At 38.6% G+C, this 27,142-nt stretch overlaps 2 protein-coding genes across 3 annotated transcripts in view; both read right to left on the minus strand.

Annotated features, from left to right (window-relative positions):
* Nucleotides 1-4,177, minus strand: part of crebbpa (CREB binding protein a) — a 65,843-nt gene extending 61,666 nt beyond the window's left edge. The window contains exon 1 of the mRNA XM_036214029.1: nucleotides 3,106-4,177. Coding sequence (XP_036069922.1) covers nucleotides 3,106-3,193 — 88 coding nt within the window. The 5' untranslated portion in view covers nucleotides 3,194-4,177. The remainder of the gene's footprint in view (nucleotides 1-3,105) is intronic.
* Nucleotides 4,178-5,189: 1,012 nt separating this feature from the next.
* Nucleotides 5,190-27,142, minus strand: part of adcy9 (adenylate cyclase 9) — a 47,617-nt gene continuing 25,664 nt past the window's right edge. Inside the window, exons 2-11 of one of the 2 annotated variants that reach the window (XM_024259801.2) lie at nucleotides 25,795-25,988; nucleotides 24,891-24,998; nucleotides 22,503-22,789; nucleotides 22,231-22,333; nucleotides 20,067-20,284; nucleotides 18,361-18,517; nucleotides 16,932-17,074; nucleotides 15,346-15,375; nucleotides 11,870-12,146; nucleotides 5,190-10,266 (exon numbers count right to left, since the gene is read on the minus strand). In XM_024259801.2, the coding sequence (XP_024115569.1) occupies nucleotides 9,247-10,266; nucleotides 11,870-12,146; nucleotides 15,346-15,375; nucleotides 16,932-17,074; nucleotides 18,361-18,517; nucleotides 20,067-20,284; nucleotides 22,231-22,333; nucleotides 22,503-22,789; nucleotides 24,891-24,998; nucleotides 25,795-25,988 (2,537 nt within the window). In that variant the 3' untranslated portion in view covers nucleotides 5,190-9,246. The remainder of the gene's footprint in view (nucleotides 10,267-11,869; nucleotides 12,147-15,345; nucleotides 15,376-16,931; nucleotides 17,075-18,360; nucleotides 18,518-20,066; nucleotides 20,285-22,230; nucleotides 22,334-22,502; nucleotides 22,790-24,890; nucleotides 24,999-25,794; nucleotides 25,989-27,142) is intronic. The other variant, XM_024259803.2, reaches the window with a different exon arrangement.

Raw genomic sequence — 27,142 nt, forward strand, 5'->3', positions numbered from 1 at the left:
AGCAGTAGATTTGACACGTGTCAAAAAAGAGGACGCAGGTGTGAATTTAATGGCCGAATCGCATCCAGTGTGAATTTATACATTCAAAATCAAATATATATATATATATATGACACTGTGACTGTTTTTAAATGAATAGATAATTTTGTAAGTCATTACGAGACATTAATCTTTACCAAAGTTAAATGTCAATATAGTTCATCTCATAATTTAGTACAAAAGTTAGTTTTGTTTACAATAATGCCAATTTTAGAATAATCAATAGTTAATTTTGAAAGACAGGTTGATAAAACTGTGTGTACATAACTGCGCACTTTTTAAGTTGTCAAATATTAGTAATAAGATTAAAGATTAAGATTAAAGAGAGTTTATTGCTATTTGTACATGTTAAGGAACAAGTACATTGGATTTTTTCTTGGTTGCTCTTAAGTCAGGATTGTTACAATGTTAATAGTAATAACAGTAGTCAAATAATTCAACCTACAAACTCAAAATATTTACAACTAAAATATGCTAATAAAGGCTGATGTTATTCACATATTTAAATGCAATCAAGCACTAATAAATTGATGGAAATTCATCTTGGCCACGTGTGATATGTGTAACCAAGATGCACACTGCTGCTGTGCTCGCACAAATATTAAGTGCGTTCAGGGCTGGATGTTGATTGCACATATAAACTAAGCTTACACAGAGGGAAGTAACGATTCAGTCAAGCCACAATTCGATTCACAGTTTTGAAGTCGTGATTTCCATTTTTTCCAGTTCTTTTTTTTTTTAACAGATTGAATTAAAGGTATTTTAAGGCCAAGTATGTTTTCTTTTTGCTCCTTACATCAAACTGTCTATTTTCCTACCATCAGAAAGGATTCAAAAGACAAATAAATACAAATAAAGAATTATACATAATATTGAAGTGATCACAAATCCTTTCATACTCAGTTCATGTTGTGCTCCATGAGACAGACACTCCGTACTAGGGCTGTAACGAGTATCCGGGTGCTCGGGTATTCACAATCTGCTCCCGAAAACTCGAGTACGGATATTCGCGACGTCCAAGATCGCTGATTCGCGATCTGTATAAATGTAGTAAATTGTAGTAAAATATGATCATAATATCAATTGGGGACAACGTATTTTTGCACTGAAATGCAGATTAATGTAGGATTTTAAGTTTACGAACTAAAACAAAGAGCCGCGGTACTGCCACCGGAAGTAAACACATCGTCGTGATGGTGAAGCTTCCGGTTTTCAAAGTAAAACTAGCAAGAGCTTTTCTCTATTCAAAAACTGAGACTGAAGTTCCGTTCACAGACATAACGTCTGAAAAAATAAATTAGCTTTAACATCGGAGCTTTAGCTCCAGTGTTTACATTCTTTTGATTATGGTAACTCTTCAACATTTGACACAATTAACGAAACTCCATCTTATTCTGAAGAAACAGCCTCGCGCTGCTGAAAGGTGGATGTAATCAACGTGAATCAGCTGATTCTGCTGAGAAAAAAATACTTCATATAGGCTCTCACCAATATGTAATACTTAGAACGTAAAATATTGAAGAACTTTGAGGATAGAAAACTGTGGAGAACATTTTCAGGTTTAATGATCCAAAACAGCAGAGATTTTATCCTTTTTATGTTGTTTTACTGCTGAACCAGAAGATTGACAAAAAAGTTTAAAATGACAAACAACATTTCTTTTTATCTGAATCTTTGTGGTTTTTTTTCCAGTTTTCTTGATTCTGATCTCCTGTTCTGAATTAAGGTATAAATGATGATTAAATACAAATAATTTCAATTTTCATCCATCTAGTGAATAGACATACACCATAGCAATAAACATTATATTAAAAAGTAAGAATCGTGGTTCTATTCGTGAATCGTTGAGCTTGATTTGTGAATCAAATCGGATCGCCACCTAAGCAATGATCCACAGTCCTACTCTGTACCCGCACCTGCTTAGTGCCGCTGAGCGCACACTGGATGTTCAACCCGGTTCAACATTTTCATGCGTAATCGCAGCAGCGCAGCACAATGACCAATCAGGACCTAGATTTAGAAGCGGTGCATGGTTGGCACAAAATTTATTTTTATTTTTTCAGATTTGTTGACTAATCGGGTCATGCACAAATTGAATGTAAAGCACACATCTAACCATCATTAGCTTTAAACTAACTAAAAATATAGACAATTAGGATGATAGTTTATCAAACTATTAATGAATTGTTCAGCCTCTGTCCTTCAGTAGTTTCTGGTATTATAACAAGATTAACCCTTTAACACCGGACCTCCAGTGTTCCTGTTCTTTGATATACTGTAACGTTTCAACTGCTAACATGATCAACGTAATTCCAGCAGATTCTGAAGGAGAAAAGTGGCATGTCGAGTTGTGAGATAAAGTTTTGGTCTTACTGACTGAAATATAAAAAAGTGCATTTTTTGGTGCTGAACTCTCCCAACTTTGTTCAACTTTACTACACTCTGACTCCATATAATGTAAAGTAACGACTAATTGACTATTAAATTAGTCATTGACTATTTTAATAGTCAATTAGTTGTCGATTAGTCGACAAATCGTGGCAGCCCTAGTCTACTGTAAAGAGTTGATAGGAAAAAGCCTCTGGCAGTATTTCGAATACACTATGAAGATTCACTGAGCGTTCACAACCATGCCCATGTAAACTACATACTTTTTGCCTAAGCATGCATGAGCTTGGATTGTATTGAAGAACATTATGTTTAAGCAACGTAGATCCACTGAACAGCTTCAATAAGACAATAATATTCACTTTATATCAACTATGTAGCACTGTTTCAACAAAGTAAAGCCACAAAACTGTTTACACTACGTTCACATGGATGAGTAGGACAATTACAATTGAATAGTATTCATAAAAAGTATGTTAAAGGGAGGAAGATGTTTACAAACGTGCTGTCAAACCTGAACATGCAGTCAGGATAACCCAAAACAGGCTGTGGGACCGACAGAAAGTCACTGTTGGATTACTTATGACATCAAAACGGAGAATAGGTGTTACGAATGAAAGTCAAAGAAAGATAGACAGATGGTTCCATTCCCAGTCTGTCATGTGTGAGGGCCCTTACCTTGTCCATCAGACGCTGACAGTGCAGGTGAATTCAGCTTCGGCCGTTTGGTGCTGGGAGGTCCGTGATCGAGTAAGTTTTCAGCCATACCTCTTTCCACGTCTGCCTAGATTTTAGGTTGACTACTGTACGATTTTCCCCCCTCGAAAATAAATGTTTGCTTTTTCGGTTAACTCATCAGCAAGCTGCCACCGTTTGCTAACTGGCTAATAGCTAGCTAATTGGCTGCTAAGTTAACTGTTAGCAACTCCTCGCTGTGTCAGAGCCTTCAAAAGAGATGCAATAGCGCCCCGCTTCGCCACCGCCATTCACCCCATGTTAATCCAACACCCAACACCCACATTATTGTCATTAAATGATCTACGTTCCAACGATCCCCATGTAAAGGACGCGTGTCGAAATGAGCATTTAAAAAATCAGGTATATTGCAGCATTTCTGGAGACAGGTAAATCCTAGATGTTCAAAGTACCCATTTTGCGTGACGTCAAATTTCTTCATGCAAAAATCGCGCAAAGCTCCCCAAAAATGCACAGATGCAAAGGAGGTTTTATCTTAGAAGGCATACATATACATACATACATACAGTCATGACGTGGCCTCCGCTTACCAACGATTAATAATGCTCCTGAAAGGCGACACGAGCTGAAACGCCGCACTCTGAAGGGGAAATCAGATATACGGACCAATTTTGCCCGACGAATACCAATCTAACTCCAGTTTTTGCGCATAAAATCACTTCTATGTATTTTCAAGCTTTGATTTTCGCTAAAAGGACGTTGTCATGTCCCAATAAGTATGTTTAATTTCTGAGTGAAACCCCGTGTTGAAACGAAATCCTAATTCCGAGCCACAACAAGATGGCGGCTGTTGATTCCTTCGATACAAAAAAGTTTTTTTTTTCTTTTCCAGATCGACTGTGGAGGGGGAGGGGTCACGCATTCACGCCCTGCGTGAAAAGTACTCTGCTCAGCCGCTAGGGGCGCTCAAATGCCTCATTATGAGGACAGTCTGACAGGAATCAAAACATTCCATCTCTTCTCTTTTGAGAATCTATTTAATTCATCTCAGCACCACACAAAATTTAAGAATATTTATCCAACAGATAGAAGCATGTTAAAAAACTAAACATCACTGAACTTCATTTATATGCAACAAATCTAAAACTTATATATATCATATATATAATATTTAAATCACTTTTAAAGACCAAAATGATCTCATTGTATAAATTTGCATGTCAATGGTACATATAAATTAATTTGGATGGGTAAAACAGTTGTTTCTAAAAGTAAATAATCACTGAAAATCATTGATGTGAACATGCCCCTCAGCTTGTCTGGATAATAGTGCTGCCACAAACCATTATTTTAATAGTCGACTAATCCCTGATTATGTTTTCAGATTAGTCGACTAATCGGTTAATGCACAAAGTGGATGTAAAGCACACATCTTAACCATCATTAGCTTGAAACTAACTCAAAACTAGATGTATAGCATTACCCGTGATAATGCTAGTGTGAAGGCTGTAAGCTGAATTTGGACGTTGAAGATGCTAGTGATGCTGAAGATGATGAAATTGATAGCTAAAAGTGTTGAAGCTAATGGCTGAAAACACTGAAGCTAATATCTAGCTAAAAATATTAGTTAAATGCCAAATTAGCCTAAAAAAAAGCCCAAGATAGCCAAAATATCTAGCATGTAGCTAAAATATTAGCTAACTCCAAAATGCCGTAAAAAACCTTGATAAATGCTAAAATAGTCCAAAAAGCTAACAGAATGCCATTATAACTTTCAACTTTACTACACTCTGACTCCATATAATATAAAGTAACGACTAATCGACTATTTTAATAGTCGTCGATCATTAGACTAATCGTGGCAGCCCTACTGGATAACCAATCATTTTAAATTCTTTCCAAACATTCAATGACCCACCAAATGCAAGCAGAGCTGACCTTAAGTTTCATGTCTGATCTACTGCTGGAGATGCAAAAACACAAACACGCCTAACACTCGACTCACTACTCACACTTTTATGTGTATATTAACTACTTCCATTGTTGCCTTCAAATGAACGCTGAAGTTTTTTTGCTTAAAGATTTATTTCTCTCTCATATTAAAAAAAAAAAAAAAAAAAAATGGGGAGAAAATCTTTTTCAACACTTACACATACAGACACACAGTATATCAATCTTTTTTCATCATTTTTTTGGATAAAATCTGTCACATGCACAATGTATAAAAATCATCTGTGACAAAAATAATTGAAAATGTACAAACACTGAGTGCTTTGTGCAAATGTGTATAGTTACGATTATGTGTTGATAGTTGATACATGGATAACATGCACAAAACAAACAATATACATTTCATTCATGAACACAAATCATATGTACTTTAATCCAAACAACACTGTCTAACCTGTGCCCCAAAGTAATTGAAAACATAATGTTTCTGGTAAAATGTATGCAAAGGCATAGATTTCCTCATTTAAAGGAGTCATTCTGTGATTTTTCTTTGTTGTGTGTTTTTTTACAAGTGCTCACACTAAACCCTTTCACATTTTCCCTTTATTATTCCGTCTCCACTCAAACGGTTTCAACAAAAGAAATCACAGATTAAACTATCATTGATTTTTCGTAGCTGTTGTCTACCAACATTTTTACGACTTTTACATCCAAAAACACACCGTCATTCACCCTGATTTGTTGCTTGTCAGAGATACATGTGTCATGTCCAGCATAAACCTGGAAAGAGTGGTAATGAAATTAAATAAAAGTATAATGAATAAAGATTTAAACTCAAGAGGAACAATGTCATCAAATGAAAAAGAAACCTAACAGCTTACACACAGTGTTGCACAAAAAAGACAAATGGATCCGGCAGTGTTCATTTGAAACATTTACAGGTTTGTGCTGCTTCTTACATTGTGCGTTTGGTTGGTCTGTACTAGTTGGCTACATTTAGAACGTCCTCTTGGTTCTCTGAATCCGTGTTTCCCAACCCCGGTCCTTAACTGGTGGGAAACGGATCTAAGCACAGTATGGAACTATCATCACGTGACAACATAAGGCAGAACGGTGAGTGATGCTAATGTTTTACTGTCACTTTGTCAGATACAGTTCTTTATATTTGGCAAACACCGGATAGTTCAGAGTGTTCGTTTTAATAATACAGAATATTTATCATTTTTAGACATATAAAGTTCTTCTTATGATACTTTCTAGCCTCGAGCTACACTGATCGCTGCAGGAAGTGCTTCTTTGGGTTTTCATAATTATGCAACATGGATGGAACTTTGTGATAACCACAGCTCAACACTAATTAAACATTTACCAAATTAAAAGGCACTGGTGTGTGTTCATAATACACAACGGCAGTGGAAGCAAAGACTTCTGCGTATACAAATGACGGCTTGAAAAAAAAAAAAAAAAAAAAAATGACGGCTTGGAAAGCAGAGATGGACACCTATTACTTGAATCGTCTCTCAGTCTTTGCACAGGGTCATATTGTTGTAGAGAAAAAACACCGGGACACAGAAGCTGACCATCCTCCTGAGGGTGAGGTGGTGACTGAAAAATAAGAAAACATAAAGATTCTCTGTGTGTTCCTTTTCAAATACTGCAGTCTACGGATGGTTCCTGTACAGATAACACAGATCAGTTAAACAGGAGCAGAAGGGTGGTCTTCTGAATCTTTTCTGTTGTTGATCTTTAAAGAAATGTATTGTACATACCACAGATTGAAGGGGAGAAGCAAGTGCGTTAAAGGGCAAAGACAAAAGCACAAACTAAGTTTAGATCACAGAAAACAACCAGACAATTATTCACTCCATTTTAGCTTCTGGAAAGACACAAAAAAGAAAAGAAAAGAAAAACACAAGGAAGCATTTGTCCAATTAAAAGTTGTGGAAAACATTGTCGGAGCATTTTCTGTAACATACATTCACACACTATCCTCAGTACAACGACAGGATGACTTCAAACAAGCTCACTGACAAGTTCTTAACGAATAATACAGTCATTATTTTAGGCACCATAAAACAATCAACTAGATCAGGTTGCACTGCACCCAGAGAACACTCAATTAAAGTGGCACAATATTGATACAGTAGACGGCTCCACTTGGAGATTGACTATAAACAGTTTCAACCCGTCGACTGCAAGTCACACACCAAAAGGCAGGGGACACTGAGCTGGTTGATGCATCGTTAGAAAAGCATCACCAAATGTTTGTTTTTTGACTACTAAGGCAACTAATAAACATTGAAAATCTTAGACAGAGCTTTTAAGCACAATCTGTGTTGTCTTGTGAAGCCATTCCATGTACAAGGAGATAGTTATCCCATTTATACTCTAAACTTTCATTTCAATGCACCTATTAAGAAGTAGGTCTATTAAATAATCTGCTTAAAAGTGTCCAATTCATATTGATCCACCTGATTCCTCCTATGCGTCTTCATTGATGTTTTTTTATCCAAAAAATGCATTTTTATTGCTCTATAAAAGTATTGGAGTTCTGCACAGATTTAATCAATGTAATTAATTATTTATCTCTACGAGAAAATGCATAGAAAAGCACAAAAAATAAAAAATAAATTAAAAAAGTATATTTTACATTATTTGTTCTTGTTTATACTCGCATATGAAATCATTTGGGCTTCTAAAGATCACGCTGGATTGTGGCCATTGACTGTATGTGAGAACTGGACCGAGTGAGTGGGATGTAATCATAGACCGTTAATAAGAACTGGACATAACAAGTTTTGAGATCCCACATAGGAAATGCATTACCTCCAGCCCTTGTGAAATCAGGCCAGAGCCTTCGCCATCACTTCCTGATACGTCTACCGCCATGATGCAAACGATTGGCGCCCCTCAACAGGGATTAGTCAAAGTCAGTCTGTGTCACGCTTTTAGAGGAAGAACTGTCACCAATCATGAATGAGCTTGTTCCGGTTTGTTCAAAGTCCACACCCCTCTCACTGAAAGCGGATCGGGGAATCTGTCAATCAAATGTTCGAGGCGGGGCCAGCGGGCTCCAGTTTTTACTGAGGAATCTGATTGGTCAGTTTATAACTTGAATAACTGGTGATAAAGAAAAAATATCTTAAAAAAAATAAGGATTATAAAGAACGTGCTAAGAATGAAGTATCAGAGCAAGAATGGTTATTCTGACAAACAAAATGAGAAATAACTGTCTGTTTCTCAATGGAAGTCTATGGGATTTTGGCTTCTTGGAACCAACAGGCACTTCCTGTTTGGAATGCCTTGGCGGTGGAGTCACCCAGTCCAGTTCTCATGTACAATCAATGATTGTGGGACACAATACTGTGAGGTATACTTTGATGATTTTTTTCAGATAATCCAGATCTACATTACCTCATTCAATTATATTTCTAATGATGGATTGTAAAAAACGTTTGCTAATCCTACTTAGGAGCAAATAATGGTAATAACTACCCACAACAAGTGGTTGAAAAACAATGTGCAAGAGCCGTGCTTAATGTGCATGAAGCTTCTACTCAAACTGAACGGCGCTTTCGTTTGTGTATCTCTTGAAATAGGAACTCTGGCATCTGTGAATACTGCATGTAAGCTCTCACATCAAAGCAGAACATCTAGATTAATAATGCATTGTGGAATTCCCTCACTTTTCCCATTATTTCCTGCTCAATCCATTTTACTGCACTGGCTTATGTTTAAAAATTCCCTCAAATGATGTAAAAAATTTGATCAGGTAAAAAAAAAACTGGCATGACACAACAGTAAATATATCTGTAAAGAAATACTTGAAAATAAAAGCATGAAGAAACCACAACTTGGCATTCGACCTCAAATTCTTTAAACTTGTTTTCCTTTGCTCATTCTTGTAGTCCTTAAGGCACTTAATGAATATTTATAAAGAAAAATCATGAAAAATGTCAAAAATAATCTTCTCTCTAAACTTTTTAATCCCTTTTTCACTGATTTAATCTACTGTGCTCAACACAGATCTGACCGCCATGACCCACCAGAGCACTGAGGCACCACTGCCATGGGAACGGTCAGACAGCTGTTTAAAGCCCCTGATGTCCACATTGAAAATACCGCACTCCAAGGAGGTTCGTTTTCAGTCCAGCACAAGAAACAAATTAGGGATCAGAGGCGAGCATAAAACTCCTCATTGAGTTTAGTGAGCTCGTTGGTTTCTTCTTCCTCCACTTCTTCCTCATGACGCGCTAGAGGAGCAGCACTCACTTCTGGGGCTTGCTCAGAATGGGAAGGGGGGGCGGAGTCTGTTTTCAGGGACTGCTGGTGTAAATCCTCTGTGCCCCTGTGTCCTACATTCCTCACCTCTGTGGACTTAGCAGGTCCAGGTTCGACAGCAGCCATCAAAGGCCTTAAAGTGCATTGGGATTCAGGGGCAAACATGGGAAGAGGAGGGGAAAGGGAAGAGGATGGAGGGGCTCCTGTCTGGGAAGTAGACACTGCAGTCTGATTCACAGGGACTGACGTGGACAAATGTCCAAGTCCGGCTCCCAGCTCGGGTCCATCCTGGCAAGCACTGTCTCCACTTTTGGGGTAAAGGAAAGTCCTCATTTGGCCTTTGCCCTTAACATTCACTGTTCCTCTGTACTCAAAGTCTAAGCCCATGGCACTGAGCACCGTATGGCTTTCCTCGCTCACCTGCACCCGACACTCCACACCTGTGGAGTCCATACGACTGGCAATGTTGACTGTGTCCCCCCAGATGTCATAGAGTAACTTGGTGGTGCCAATCACTCCAGCCGTCAAAGGTCCGTGGTTAAAACCGATACGAAGCTTGAAACCGAAGCCCAGCATGTTCTTGTTAAAATCATCCAGGACACCCATCATCTCCAAGGCAAAGTTAAAGAGTGCCTTCAGGTGTGCATGCGGAGAGTCATCTTCAGTCTCGGCCAGCTGCTGAACATTCAGGCCTGACGCTGCCATGTAGGTGGAGCCAATCGTCTTGATTTTCTCCACGCTTTTAAAGTCAGGTTTTCGAAGGAGCTCATCAAAATCTCCAATTAGCTCATTAAGGACGCGATAGCATTCTTTTCCTCCCTCATAGCTCTCTTCGTAGAACTCGCTGAAGTTGACAATGCTGGCAAAGATCACACCGACGCTGTCGTGGTTCTTGGAGTAGCTCTGGGTCACCTTAAATGAGAAAAAAACAATATGACAGGAACAAGGAAAGACACTCCACAAATGATCACCACCACTGAATCATAGTTATTGACTGGAGTATCTTTAACCCTTTAACACCAGAGCTTTATATCAAGTGTTTACAGTGTGATTGCTGAGAAAGCATTCACACTACAGTGATTCTCCTGCTCCATTCTGTACGTTTTTCTGCACATAAAAACTCAATCACACTTTCAGAGATTTAAGCAATCTGGATGTCAAATTGTTCAGCTCCTTCAGGCCTTTGCTGCTTGTATTTTTGTACTTATAAATGTTATAGTTTTTGAAATATCGAACAAAATGTGCCCCATAAGAAATTAATGAGAAAGTCTTCAAATTTCAAAATTTAAAGTCATTTAGCAACAAGTCTTTAAATATATTCATGGGCTACCTTTTTTATCTTTTATAGCCTTTTTCAAGAAAATTTAGTTTATCTAATATTTTAGCAACATACTAATGTTTTAGGCTAATTTGTTACCTACTGGGCTGCACGGTGGCGCAGTGGTTAGCGCGCCTGCCTCACAGCAAGAAGGCCCCGGTTCAATTCCCAGCTGGAGAATTTGTGTCGGAAACACCAGCTGGGACCTTTCTGTGTGGAGTTTGCATGTTCTCCCCGTGCATGCGTGGGTTTTCACCGGGGACTCCGGCTTCCTCCCACCGTCCAAAAACATGCTTCATAGGTTCATTGGTGACTCTAAATTGCCCCTAGGTGTGAATGTGAGAGTGAATGGGTGTGTGATTGAGGCCCTGAGACAGACTGGAGACCTGTCCAGGGTGAACCCCGCCTTCGCCCAACAGTAGCCGGGATAGGCTCCGGCACCCCCGCGACCCCGAAAGGGAAGAAGCGGTCAAGAAAATGAATGAATGAATGTTACCTACTGGGTTTTTTAGGCTAATTTAGAGTTTAGCTTCTATTTTAGTGACATGCTAACGTTTTTGACTAATTTAGTTTACTGAGAAATTTTGGGCTGTTTTGGAGGTTAGCTAATATTTAGGGAAGGCACTAATTATGTTTGCAAAATTGCCATATATTAGGGATTTTTAAGCAATTTTACAACAATTTTTACAGAAATTTAGGTCAAATTCAGCGCTCTTTCATAGCTTCTTTTAAGAAATTTTCAGTATTTAAGCAAATTTAACATTTTGCAAATAGTTTTTGCCTTTTCAGCAAATCTCTTCAGCAATGAAAATAAATTGCGTCACCATTTTCATCAAAATTGCTTATCCTTTTCTTTCCAACTAATTACTTTTTGTGTACTATAATCATTTGTTAGATTAATAGAATCTGCACAAATTGTATATATATTTTTCTCTTTTTAAATTAGAATATTTTGATTTTTTTTCTCCATTAACTAATGAAGATGATTTTCTATTTTTATAATCATTCTTTGATAAATACATCGTATCTTGAGGTACCCAGTGATTCCCAGCGCTAGTGTCAAAGCACATGGGTTATTGAAACATTGCTGCTGACATCTCTCGTGAAAGGGTTAATGAGGATCCATCATAACGTGTGCATGAAAAACCAAAAGTTTAGAAAAACATAATCAAACGTTTGCTTAAACAGCATAAAAACCTTGAGTTGGTCGGCCACATGGATTGGGATGATGTTGCCGAGAAGCCACTCCGCCTGGTCTCGCATTGTCTGGATCTTGGCACGGTGCTTGTCAGCCTCCACGTTGCCATGGTAATGGAGACGGTAACTGACTTCAAACTCCCGATTGAGAAACCAGACCAGAAGAAGGAGTAAGAAAAAGGCCAGGACGGCCTCTGGGACCAAAAGGGCAAAGAGTCCCTGAGGAGTGTGGGAGCTGGATTCTAATACTTCCAAGGTCGACAGAGAAGTGTTTAGTCTGAGTGAAAAAAACAGACAGAATGAAGCAGGAGGAGGATTAGAACTATGAAAAAAACATTTTAATTTAAACACAAAGTTACAACAACTCAGGTTGCAGAGATGTCCAGATTAAGCCTTTAACACCTTAAACACAAAATCAAACAGTAAATCAAAGACTCTGGACAAAAACGAGCAGAAAGAGGTGACCTTTAACCTCTGAAATGTTGCTTTGATGCCTTTAGCATAGATACCACTTTCCTCCAGAGCAGGTCAGTGCCTCAGTAGCCGTTATCACGACAATGCGTCACACACCACATCAAGTAGGCCGCTTCTTATGAAAAACTATTTAAAACTAAAAATGAACAGAATTAAAGTACCAATATTTGCTTTAACATTTATTTTTTTGTACGTGATCCCGGGGTGTCAAACATACGGATCGCGGGCCGTATCCGGCCAACCAGATGGTTTAATCCGGCCAAGTCACGAAGAGAAAAAAATATATATAATATTGTCAAAAAAAGCAAGTATCTAGGACCGGTGATGTGGTAGTCCACCTCATAAGAGAAAGAAATAACATTCCATCTGGGTATAAACATGATTTAATTGGTTTGAAAATTAATGTATATATTTTAAAATCAAACATTTTGGAGCTTTTACTTTACATTTGTGTTCTCATTTTAGTGCAACAATGGGTTGATTTTAGCGAATACTGTAACTCAAATTATAGAAACGCTGCATTCATAATCGTGTTGGAATGATCTGAAAAATTACTATTGGACTCAGAAAATACACTTAAATGTAAAAAAAAACAAAAAACAACCTTTCAACACCTCATTAATGCAGAATATTTTTTTGCACCTAAACAAAGGTCCATTTATTTGTAGTTTCATCATCTACGGGAAGACACCAGAAAATAAAATAATATTAAGGGTTTTAATCATAATTTATTCCATTTTGGAGGGCCTGATTAACTTGTTTGGTGGGCCGGATATGGCCCCTGGGCCGTAGTTTGCCCACACCTGATCTAGCCCGTTCCTGTTGTGAGTTATGTTTTTTTTACAGAAATAAGCGCAATGCACAATTCAACCACTAGGGGAAGCAAAAGAAACGCAAAACCAGCATAACAAGAGATTAAGAAACAAACATAAAAATTGTAATAATAAGCGATTAGGCTACTAAGTTGTTTGAGGCATTTTTTCCAACTGAGAAAAAAAACAAAAAACAAAAACCAAGCCACAGATAACAAGCTGACCAGAGGTTGCTTTGCTGTTACGTCACTGTCCGGCCCACTAGAGATCAGTCGAGTTGAATGTGGCCCCTGAACCACAAAGAGTTTGACTCCCCTGGTATAAGCGACCATGGTATAGACCAGGGACCGGCAACCTCTCACAGTAAAAGAGCAGTTTGGGCTCATTTTCTACTGATAAAACCTAGAAGGAGCCGTGTAGTCTTACTTTAGCCTTTACAAAAGTTGGATTGTCATTCATTACCTTTTTTTTAATAATAGTATATATTAATTTTGTGTATTTTTTGGCACAAACAAAAGCAAAAATATTAAAAGAACCTAGCATCTCTCAAAATGTGATTTTATTATTATTATTTACTTATTTTAAAAATAAAGATGGTCGGTGCCAAACAGGATCGTCTCAGTGCAGCTCTAGGTAGGTAGCAACCAATGTTGTGCAGCTGAAGATAATATGTGCTTTTAACTGACAAAAGATCAAACTTTTTACCAAAGTTTTCCATATAAAATCTGTTCGTTCTGGAGGTAGAGTTGAACAAACAAGACGTCTTCAGGTCAACAGGATGTAAAAACCTACATAGTTTATCATCTATGTGAACCTCAGACATCAATTTATACATTTAACTGATCTCAATTTAATAAATGTTTTTTTATTTTATTTATTTTTTGTTCTTTTCCCCTCTTTGTCCTCATCAGTCTTACTCTGCTGGGTTTTGTTATTTTAGTTTGGATCTTGGTAGTCTTAGTTTTCAGGCTTTGTTTATTTGTTTTCTTTAGGTAGTTTTGGTTAGACAGTCATTATCAGGAGCTGCTGACTCTGACGGTCGACATGTCTGGATCAGCAGTCTCCATGACTTATTTATGTTTGGTCAACGATCCACCATGGAGAGATGAAAGAGACACATGTGGATCTGGAGCTGCAGGTTGCAGACTGCTGGTCTAGGCGTCAACACCTGCGCGTCCTTCACTAATTTCTGATAATCTGCTCATGTCTTTCTGCCAAGAGGGTTTAAAGACTTATTTCCCTCATTGAAACGTAAATAAATGTATACAAATACTTTATAGTGGCTTTCTTTTAAAATAAATTTTCTAAAAGTTTAAAAAAAAAACAAGTCTACAACATGATTGGTATTTAATAGATTATTTATGGTCTATAGGGAAAAATGTTTTGGGGGGTAAATTGATTCTTCCAAAAAGAAACGTAGGAGTACATTTTTAAAATCCTGGTGCCTTTTTGAATTAAGTTAAACTTTTCATTAATTATTAATTTCAGATATTGGTGTTGACAAGTTTTGCCACATACACAAAGTTACTTTTAAATATGATGATATTCCTGATAATATTCCTTATTTTGAGGGGTCCAAGCTCAACACTGATGATGAGACATGCTTTCTAACTGTTGGACAAAGTCAGAAGACGTGGGGAAAACCCTCACATGCATAGCAACAACAGGCAAACCCTATGCAGAAAGGTGCTCCACCAGCATGCAGTCCCCCTTTAAAAGCTCAGTCTGAAAAAGACTGATGTTCATGGTCTACTGATGAGGGAAAGGTGTGGAAGATTTGTTGAGAATTACGGTGCATATGTCCAGAGTTTCCTCTCAGAAAGATGGGATAAGTTCTGGAAACGCCTATGAGGCAACGCTGGAGAAAAGCGGGAAAGGGAATATATACTATACAAATATTAGAAAATCCCAATGTTAAAGTAAACAAACAAATCAAATCTATTTGTTTATCAAAGTCTACAGAGAACAGAACAGTCTTCGTAACGATTGGTTGTCACTACTGATGCCAGCATGGGCAGAATGAGTCATTTCCAGCACATTCAGTAGTTAGTATGACTGGTGCCAACTGGAGAATGAGCTAAAGCCACACAGATATGCAGTTATTGCAGCTGTTATTGGAGCGCTTGCTCCTGTTGACCCCTTAAATATCATTCATTAATTAAACCTCTCTGTTTCTATGGAGACACTCACCCATGAACAGGCACGCTGTTATTACTCCAGCTGAAAGAGTTGAGAGCAGTTTCAGTCAGGAAAAGGCACCCATCAAACACACAGACTGTATCCCCAAAAACTCAAACGGGAATACATTGAAAATCTCCTTTATGTGTCTCAGACAAACCAGTATTCAGTTCCAAACCAAGTGATTAAGGCCTTAGTCACATGTACCCGTGTGGGGGGGTTGACCCGTACGGGTGCTGCAGGTTTTTGGGTTGTCTGGTTGATGGAGGGTCTTAAGGAGAGAGCAGGTGTGTCTTGAGGCACAGACGACCACCTCAATAGATGTCATGAAAATGGAACGTATCACTGTAGTGCAAGTGGTACGTGTACTGTGAAGTATTTTGCTAGCATACTAGAAACTTGTGACGTGCAAGTGATGTTACACCGCACTGTAGTCGTTAGTACAGTGTGAGTACTAGCCCCTTACTGACCGCTTAAACCAGGAGTGTCAAACTCAATCACACAGGGGGCCATAAATCCAAAACCCACATAGGTCGTGGACCGAACAGGATAAACATTTATTGAACACTAAAACTACATTTTTAAATCTTTAAAACTGTAACTTTTAACATAATTATGAACTAGATATATAGCATTACCGCAATAATGCTAGTGTGAATGCTGTAAGCTGAATTTGACTGCTGAAGATGCTGAAATATTAGCTAAATGCCAAATTAGCCTAAAAAAAAAAACTAGGTTAGCTAAAACAGCTAGCATGTAGCTGAAATATTAGCTAAACTCCAAAACAGCTTAAAAAAAATCATAGTAAATACCAAAATAGTCCAAAAAGCTAACAGAATGCCAATTTTTAAAACTTTAAAACTGTAACTTTATAACATAATTATGAATAATAAAAAGGCAGGAATATTATTCCAGAATAAATCAACTTAAACCTTAAATAACTTTCAATATTTTACCCTCCATAAAATTATATTTTTGTCAAAGTTAGAAATTAGCGTAAGATAACATCGGGCCGTTAATAACAATAAAATAAAATTATCTGGAGGGCCGGATAGAATTACCGGAGGGCCGGATCCGGCCCCCGGGCCTTGACTTTGACACATGTGGCTTAAATGCTGCACGTCATACACATGTCTGTAGGACGCCTTTAGTGCGTTCACACAAACTACGCTCCGATTGTCTAATTTCCTCCAACAGTCAGGCTGCAGCATTAGCGTGCACATATCACGTGAACAGCACTAACGGGCATCTTGTACAGTCTGAAGAATTCACAATGACCTGTCGCCCGCAGCACGCCCATAGAAAATAATGTACATGAACATTTTCTCTGTACGGATTCACTCAACGGCCGTCGACTGATGTCGTGTAAATCACCTGCATGCTCCGTATAGGTTTGACCATTTAACACTCACAGACAGCCCACATCCAACCTCTTGTGACTAAGGCCTAAATAGCTTCAAAACTTGCTAAAAACAATACTAAACTGGTTAGACTGAAAATGTTCTGTTCGTAACCTTACATTTACCTGTTAAGGTAAATGTAAGGTTACGAATGTGCAAATGTTTATTTATGTAAATTAAAGAGAATGTGCTGAGTACCTGTGCACGGTCTTGTACAACAATAGCAGCAGAGTGACTCCCGTAGTAGTTGCCAAAACTGAGCGCATCCAAAAACTCAGCTGACAGAAGTTACAGTACTGAATGATGGCAAGGATGGCAGCACAGCAGAGGAACATGGTAACCTGGAAGAGAAACGATGCGTGACGCAGTTGTGACAATAAAATCAATCACAGAAAAAATAAATCAAGATCTCCTGACTTATTTCAGCTTTACTTATGTTAGCTTTTCCAATAACAAAAGGTAACTGAATTGATCAGAAGCATGTTGGAGGAAGTGCACACTCGCACAAAGAGAACATCCAAACTCCACAGAGAGAGATCACAACAGGGATTTGAACCAGAGCGCTGACCACTACACCACGCTTACCACTACACCACACTATAGGTCTCTCATGAATTCTTAATATACAAAAGAATCCGATCTACTTTCTATTTCAGGAGTGTCAAACTCAATCACACAGGAGGCCAAAATCCAAAACACACTTAGGTCGCGGGCTGAACAGGATAAACATTTATTCAACACTCTAAAACTACATTTTTAAAACTTTAAAACTGTAACTTTTAACATAAAATATATAGCATATATATAGCATTACCTGCGATAATGCTAGTGTGTAATTTGTAAGCTGAATGTAGCTGCTAAAGATGCTAGTGCTGATAGCTGAAAACGCTGAAGTTGATGGACAGCTAAAATAATAGTTAAATGCCAAGTTAGCCTAAAAAACAAACAACAAAAAAAAACTTAAGTTAGCCAAAACAGCATGTAGCTGAATAAATAGCTAAACTTGAAAATAGCCTAAAAAACTTGAAAAAAAAGCCAAAATTAGCACAAAAAAACAGCTAACAGAAATATTAGCTAAACTGTAAAGTAGCCTAAAAATCTTGGTAAATTCCAAAATAATCCAAAAAGCTATCAGAATGCCAGTTTTTAAAACTTTAAAACTGTGAAAACGAAGTTCTCGTTATCACCAGAAAACGATCCAAGAAAAAAAAAAGTAAGGCAGGCCGTTTTCGGCTTCCGTAGAGGGGCCAAATAACACAAATTTGAATTGACCTATTCAATCCAGAACTCCAATTAATTTAGCATCACCTTGAACAGAAACAATACTGAAGAAAATGTGTTTTATATAATTGGAATAGATTCAGGAATGAATGGGTTAAAGAAAAACCTGTGTGGGTCTACGTGTAATTCAATGCTTTGCTTTCTGAACTTTGTCTCTGGACAGCAACGACTGGGTCACAGTCAAACCTGACAGAACCCTCACCACCAAAAAAAACACATAGAAGTTATTGGTGTTTTACTTTGTTCACATGCAGAAAGTCAAAATGTAAAATATTCACCACACACATTTTCTGACACTTCTCCTGGCTTTGCTCACAGGCTTCACCCCAATAAACAAAAGCCTTACCTGAAAGGGAAGGCGAGATGTGGTGAGGTGGGACAAGACAGAGATGGCGGGGAGGGAGACCAACACGGCCCCGATCACATGACGGAATATCCAACCAGAAACCACCGTGAGTACAGAGCGAGTGCAGGTCATCAGCTCCTTCAAGAAGAAGGTGATACTACAAAAAGAGCAGGACAAGGATTTTCAGATGATCAGGGATGACTGCTCAGCTGCAAGGTAAAAAAAACTCAAGGAATATATTGTCAAGAGGATTTTGTTACTTGAAATATCAAAACCACTGTAATTTCAAGAGAAACAATCCCACCATTGATGGAACTGGTTGAAAATGACCTTAAATGTTGTCACTGCACACTTACAGATTTTTAAACACTGAGGATCGTGAAGAGTTTTTAAGGCCCACAAAACAGCCTGAACCAGGAGTGTCAAACTCAATCACACAAGGGACCAAAATCCCTAACATACCTTAGGTCGCGGGAACAGGATAAACATTTATTGAACACTCTAAAAATACATTTTTAAAACTTTAAAACTGCAACTTTTTAACATATTTATGAACTAGATATATAACATTACCTGTGATAATGCTAGTGGGAATGCTGTAAGCTGAATTTGTCTGATGAAGATGCTGAAATTGATGGTTAAAAACACTGAAGCTGATAGCCAGCTAAGATATTAGCTAAATGCCAAATTAGCCTAAAAAACAAAACAAAAACAAAAAACTTAAGTTGCCCAAAACAGCTAGAATGTAGCTGAGATATTGGCTAAATTCCAAAATATCCTAAAAAATGTTAGTAGATGCCAAAATAGTCCAAAAAGCTAACATAATGCTAATTTTGTAAACCGTAACTTTTAAATATAATTATGAATAATAAAAAGGCAGGGATATTATTCCAGAATAAATCAACTTAAACTTTAAATAACTTTCAATATTTTACTCTCCATAAAAATATATTTTGTCAAAATTATAGAAGATATAATATACTGACTCCGACAATGATGAGAGGAAACCAGAATGTTTGAGGATGGATTTAAACAGCTGCGTAACTCTAACACCAAAGATGTTTGTGGGAGAAGATTGATTTAAAATAATAAGAGTGGTTTGTTAAGTAGAGGAATAAAGTTCAACTAAACTTTATAATCCAGTGCGCCTTATGTATGAGTTAAGCATAGAAATAGACCCCTGGTTAAGACTGCACTCTGTAATACGGTGAGCCCTATAGTGTGGAAACTACAATATTTCCTAAGTGTCCCCAGTGGTTGTTTAATGATGGTAATGCTGCTTTTAGCCAAAATCAAAAACTGCTGTCATTTTCTGGGTCATAGTTTCCCCATAGTTTTCATTAGAACCTCCCAGTTGTTGGTAAAACCATTGGCGTGGAGCGACGCCGCCCCCCTTCCCTTCCACCTTACAGAGTGCCTAGAGCAGGGAGATGTGTTTTTTCCACATCACAGAAATTTCCTAAACATCATTTTTTGTCTGCTCCTGATTCACAATAATTTGAATTAAGGAGTTTTCAGAAATGCATTTTTACAATTCATTTTCTTCATAAATGTCCTCCATCATCAGAAAAAATCCACAAGAACATGTTTAAAACACAATTTGCTGCAAATAACTCGTGCTGGTGTCAGAGCTGTGGAGCATTTGTTTTTCTATTTGATCAAGTGGAATCACTTTCAGTAAAACGCTTGCTCCTACACCAACTTACTGTATGGAAAGCACCAGCGAGGTCAGTTCCAGAAAACCAGCCATGGGAGCTAGGACCAGGGCAGCAGATCCAGCCGACCCCACCGTGGAGGAGCTCACCAAAGATGGAAGGAAGCAGGCCAGGGTCAGGGCCAAGAAGACGAAACAGCCCAGCAGAACGTCCAGAAAAGAGCTGAAGGTCGGGCTGGCAAAAGTCTGCACCTGAACCTGGTTCATCACCTGCACCCAAAGACAATGCTGTGTGAAGTACGCAAGAGAATAATACGAAAAGTTTCAAGTGTAAGCTGTACTCCAGCAATGGTCCTGATGCTCCAGTGTTTATCTTCTTTGATTTACTGTAAGTTTTTAATTGTTAACATGATAATTCCAGTCGATTCTGAAGGAGAAAAGCGGCTCATCGTAAAGGTTTTGTGTCCAAGCGTCACCAGGGACCCCTCAAGTGTTAAAGAGTTAGCTGTATTTAGAAGAGTTCTTCAAAAACATTTACAATCTACCTGTTTTTGTTTCCATGGCTCAAAATGATTGAATGTGTAACCCTAAGAAAGTTACTTATTTTTTCTTATTAACACTCACTTTATCTAAAGTGTAATTTTCAGTTTCTCTACTTGTGGCAGTCAAAAGTTTAGATGTTGTTTTGGATTTGTTAGAAGTGATCCTCCTGTCGTTTTTTTTTTATCTTTGATGTTTTTCCCATATGAGCGAAAAGTAAAAAAAAAAAAAAAAAAAAAAACTGAGCGAGTTAGTGTGTATCGGGGAAGAAGAAGAATCTGGTGAAAACCAAGGTTGGACTTTTGTGGAAAAGTTCATTATCTCAGCTGTTTTTTTTTTTTTTGCTGGAGTTCACCTGGATCCCGGCCTTCATCCTTTCATCTCATCTCCATCACTCCATCATCTTCACCTCTCATCATCTCATCCCCACTGCCTGGAAATCTGGGTTTGGACATTAAGTTGTTGTTTTTTTTCTTTTTTTTGGAGTGCACTCAAGGGTTTAATTATTTCCTTCTTTAAAAAAAGGATTGAACTCGAGTTCTTATAGAAACATTTTTTTTCAGAGATCTCCGTTTTATTTGACCATCGTTTTTTCTGTCAGTGGTCTCTAGTTTTTTGTTTTGGTTTGAAATGTTCTGTACTAGAAAATCATTTTTGCAGACTGTACTTCACCCTTTTGTCAGTGGGATTTCTTTGGAGGTGTACTATCCAAATTTTAGAATATAAGACTGTGTACAATCTCCTCACTGAACCTAGAGGCAGAGTAACTCCATTTGATGACATTTAGAGCTGCCACATACAGCAGCAGCACTTAGGGGTTACAAATGTCTTTTTCCTTCATAGTTTGTTCAAACATCAGCTATGTTCAGGTCTGACATGTTTAGTCAAACTGTATTTGGATGGGGAGTAAGAGTGAGAGCTGTTGAGTGTGTGTCGGTTACATACTTCACCCGTATCATCATTTCTATTTTCTTTTGTCTCATTTTCTTTGTTATAAATCTCACAAGAGGAACTCTTGAAAACCAAATGTGGCGTCTCAAGGGTCTAATCTCCACATTGCTTTTCAGTGTTGGCGGATTATTTTAGTGTCGCTTTCATTGCTTGTAAAAGCTTTTAGGGTTTTTCCAGCCTTTTTTGCTTCCAAATAAAAACAAACAGTTTATTTTATTCAGTATTTTATTTTATGTATTTAATTTTATTGTATGCATTTAATCTTATTTTCCATGTTGTGTTTGACATACATCCTATGATTTTATCCCCACCGTCTCCTGTTGGGATCTTTTGTTTTCCATAAGTCAGACTCTGATCTTCTGTATTTAGTTCCTCCACTTGTCCTGTTCAAGATTCATTTTAAACTAAGACACTTTCATCGTCTGAATATTTCAACTTTTAAAATAAATGATGGCAAAGCCAGTAAGGTTCAAGCACACACAAGGTTTCTGTAGTAACTCTGGTCTAACAGTAGGGGGCTCCAAGTCAGAGCAGCACAAACATCTAGAAAATGTTTAGTGTGAAGTTGATCAGTCTAATCATGTCCTACAAATCTAGGGCAAATACTTATTTAGAGTCGGAAAAATATTTACTTAATGAAAATCAAACAAAGCATGACGACAAACATTTGTTCATCTATCAAGAAGGAAACGTTTGTAATTGGGATGTGTTTTTGGTTTGTGCACCTCCTCTTTGTAGCTGCTGCGATAGGCCTTTTCCAGAGGTCTCTCCAGAAAGTTCAGGCTGAATCTGCTGATGGGGGGTTTGAAGAAGTTGTCTTTCATCAAACTGGGGTCCAAAGAGAAAAGACCAGAGTTAATAAGGAGAAAAATGTTGAGTTTTGTTATGTCAAGACAAAAAGGTGTGCAAAATTATTACAGTCAAAGCTTTACTGTAAAGTTCTTCTTAATACTTTTACTTAAAGTTCATAGATTTCATTCTTGAATGTATTGCTTACCTGTCCTCCCTAATAACGTCCACAAAGTGGGCGTCGCTTTTGCGTTTGTAGTTCTTGGCTCGCAGCTGTATGAGGGCAGAGTGATCCATGCCGTGACCTGTTGCTCCACCGGCCATGCCGAGGCTGGTCCCGGTCCCGGTCCCGGTCCCGGTCCCCGTGCTGGTGCTGATCTTCTTTTCTTTCTCCTGGAGGATGTCACACAGGGAACTATGGCTTGCACGAACGGGGTCCTCCAGTCGGGGGCTCAGGAGGCCATTGGCAGCCCTGGGGCTGTGACCTGGGATGAACTTTAGGAAGACATGACGACGGTGAGAACGAGAACAAAAGACTCACAGAGACCATTTCTGAGTCACTAAAGAAGTGGAGAAGTGGATAACCTCTCACGAGCCCACTTCACTTGAACCTAACAAATACACTTCTCCCAATAGGTCAGGGATGTTGTTAATGTTTTTGCTTTTTGTTCTGAATTTTAATCAAATGATTTCCCTTAGTAATGAATGAGAAACTGAAGAAAACCATAAATTTAGCTCATAATAATAAACACTGATCATGTCAATAGCTGGTATTTCCACTATTTCCTGCAATGACAGGCTCACGATGTTGTTCTGAGGCGTTCCACTCCTCTACAAGTTCTACATGCAGCTACATGTCCAGGTCACATGGTCTACTGCAAACGTTCACGGTGGTGTCTTGGTGTCTGTGGATCACCTGTAACGGTCGTCTGTCATTCCAGTCAAAGAGGTGGAGTCTGTTGTGAATGGTTGGTCTGTAAATCCTAGAACCCTCACATCTGGTAAACGGCCTGCAGCTGTGTGGCGTTTGCTAAACCATGTCTGAGGTCAGAGGTCAGGAGGTTCTGGTCATGGTTGTGGTCTGTCTCTGGCGGGGCTCCACTCCTGGGTCTGTCACAAACTCTGACAGTAGTTCTGGTTCTGGATGTTAGTCTGCTGATGACACTGAGAATCACCAAGTTCACCTGCAGCATCTGACTGTCTCCTACCAACCTGAAGGTGTTCTGACCAGGTGGAGCTGCTGGTCTGTGTTCATGTCTGTTTGAATGATGAACTTGGAACGACTGAACCACATTTTAGACCCCAGAATGTTGGACTTGATGTTACTTTGAAAAGGTTTTTCTTATGGAATGTTTTGGCTCCAGTAGGTGAAACACTGTAGACAGAGAGACCATCATGTAGAAAACACTGAATGAGGTGTTTCTGTCACTACAATACGATCACCTCTGTGTCCTGAAAATCTGTGAAGTGAGTTTTTCCCAATATCCCCAAACTATTGAAAGTACTTTATTCATCTTGGATTTGTATTCTGTATTCTAATTCAGAGACAACTTCTATATTTTTTTTCAGCAACAAAAACATCTGCCTGTACATTTATACTGTTAACTGTCAGGGTTCAACCAGTCATGTCATCCTCCGGCCACCAGGGGGAGCCCTCTCCGGAGTATTGACTGCATCTGCTTCCTTACTCCATTTCCCATCATGCATCTGCTGCCGCTCCTACGTTCACCAGCTGTTCCTCATTCATGCCAATCACCAGGCTGTATTTAACCCTGCTCTCCACTCGGCTCCACGTGGAGTCTTGAATTGTTCTCCAGTGCATCAGTCTGAGCGGGTCTTCTCTGCTGCCTCTCTGTGTTTGACCCCTGCTTGTTTTATTCTCCTCCTGCCTCGCTCCTGTGCTCTGATCCTGGTCTGTTTCCTGTGTTTACCTGCTCTTTGCTCTCATTAAACCATGTTTTATTTGGATCCAAACGTCTCAGCCTCTTCATCACAGTTAGATTAGGATAAAAACATCGCAACTGTCTTATTTACATTGAGTTTTAAATGTAACCATTGTGCAATGTGACCCATAGATTCAGTGAGAGAGGCCCTAGAATGGACCCCTGTGGGACAACGGTGGACAGAGGGATATGAGAAGAGTAGGAATTGTTTATTTGAACTGACTCAACATTATTTGAAAGATATGATCCTATCCATTTGATTACATCCTTGGAAACATTGAATTTAGTTAAGAAAAGTTACAATTTATGATGTCAAATGCATTTTTCAGGTCCAGAAAAACAGCTCCAACATCCCTCCTCTATTCATTAGATGTTTCATATTTAAGTTTTGGATAAAGATGCTCTGATACATTTTAGGTCAGTGAAACAGATTGTTTAAAATGAACCAAAATTGACTATGAATTGGATGATTCACCACAAATTATGATCTGAATCGATCGTTGTTAAAACGAGTCATTTCAGCAAGACTGATTTTATTCAAACAGACATTGCTATAAAAGCACATTTTCAGTTGACTCCTCTCAGCTTAAAATAATCAAGAACTGTGAGACAAATGCAGCAGTAGCGTCACTCTGCAGCTGTGTGTGCCGTACCTTGCCGCTGCTGCTCTTATGTTCTTCCTGGCAGCCATTCAGCACGGTCGCATCATCAGTGTGCTCTGCAACAGATGACAGCGTCATGCTGTGGAACACACAAGGAACCTGCAGAGACAAACCCAGAGCAGAGGAGAGGATGACACATTCAAACAGATGAACTCTGACAAATGTCCTTTTTTAAGGATGACTGCAGCTGTATGATTAGCCTGTTCAGCTACTGTCTTTATCCAAAGAGTAGAAGAAGACCGATACTGTCTCTAACAACAACGCAACTACAACTTTCAATGAAAATGGCATGGATTAGAAAGGTATTAAGTAGTTAATCAAACTCTATTGATCATTACCCATCCATCCATTTATTTATCCATCCATCCCATAATATCCATCCATCCATCCATCCCATAATATCCATCCATTTATCATCCATCCATCCATCCCATAATATCCATCCATTCATCATCCATCCATCAATTGATCCATCCATCCACTCATCCATCCATCCGTCCATCCCATAATATCCATCCATCCATCAATTCATCCATCAATTCCTCCATCAATTCCTCCATCAATTCATCCATCAATTCCTCCATCCATCCCATAATATCCATCCATCCATCCCATAATATCCATCCATCCATCCCATAATATCCATCCATCCATTCATCCCATAATATCCATCCATCCATCGTTGGCTGAGGATGGGGTCATTGATGCATGCAAAGTTTCTTTGTTTTTATTGCAGCTGAATTAACCCAATCAAAATGTGTACATATCACAAATTTCATTTTGAAGTATCTGATTTATGAAGTCCAGCTTTACTCTGGAAACACTGATGACAAGCTGCAAATACTTTGCAGAGGTGATTTTTCCAACTCAGTAGTTTTTTGCAGGTTATCCTTACCGCCGTTCTATCTGGCAAGTGGTGGGAGAGCTGGGACTCGGCGGCGTGCGCACCTCCAGGGATGAGGTCGGGTGTGCGTGACTGAGGGCATAACGGCAGACCTACCAGCGCCCCACCTGCCAGTCCCACCTGGCAGCAGCCACAGTGCACGTCATTACCAAGCTTCCTTCCAGAGATCAAGTAGGTCTTCACATCTAGAAAAAACAGGAAAAAAATACAGAGAATGCAGTTTTTAGAGGCTTGAGTTTATGGCTCTTCTTAACCCTTTAACACCTGAGGCGTCTCCGGCGACACTTAAACACAAAAGCTTTAACATACTGTAACTTTTCAAACACGATCAACTATTGTATTTATTGGTAGAGTTCTAATAGAGAAACAAAATAGAGTTGTCCTGCAGACATCTACAGTAGATGTGTAGTAAGTGTCTGATAGACATCCTGAGCATTGTGGGTAGTAGAGTTGGAAACATACTAAGAGTTACAAGCAACATTTCTGTTTCAAATGCAGACAAATACCACAAAAGATGAGCTGAAAGAATGAAAATATGAATAGTTTCAAAAAGAAACAAAGACAGAGGTGGTAAATGACAATCAGTGCACTAACTCTGCACTTTATCTTCCAACACCATCCTGAAATATTGTTGGAAATAAAAAAGGGACTCACGATTGCTTCAACATACTCTAATTATAAACTACATCTTCACCAAAAACAGTTTTGAAACAATCTAAAGGTTTGAAACCTTTTCTGTGGGAAACAGCAACTCCCAAAACAGGGGATTTCACAACAAAGAAGGATCCAACACAATGAAGGAAAGAGGAGAAGCCAAACAATATGGACTCATTATGAACAGTTTGATGAAGCAATTACACGTCTGAGACTAGCTGCTCATGGATCAACCAATCACGGTCCGTGCTTTGTTGATGCAAACTAATGCTGACAAACAGACCACAATGCAAGACTGGGAGCTTCAGACTCTGTGGTTGCAGATCATCTTCAGGCTGTGGCCTGTTCACTGTGTACAACCAACAAAAAACACAACTGCTGTGAGCCTATATACCCTCTATATATCAAATTGATAATACATTGTTATGTCATCTTGAGGGGCGGGGCACCTGTCAAAACGAGTTTGATGGAAAGTACATTCCTGATCTGTCTCTCATTTGATTTAATCTAGTTTTGATACCAGAAACTACTGAAGGACAGAAGCTGCATGATTCATTAAAAGTTTAATAAACTATCATCTTAATTGTTTTTATTTTTAGTTTAAAGCTAATGATGGTTAAGATGTGTGTTTTACATCCACTTTGTGCATGACCTGATTAGTCGACTAATCTGAAAAAATAATCGA

This window comes from Oryzias melastigma, linkage group LG1, assembly GCF_002922805.2.
Source record: "Oryzias melastigma strain HK-1 linkage group LG1, ASM292280v2, whole genome shotgun sequence".
Classification (NCBI taxonomy): Eukaryota; Metazoa; Chordata; class Actinopteri; order Beloniformes; family Adrianichthyidae; genus Oryzias; species Oryzias melastigma.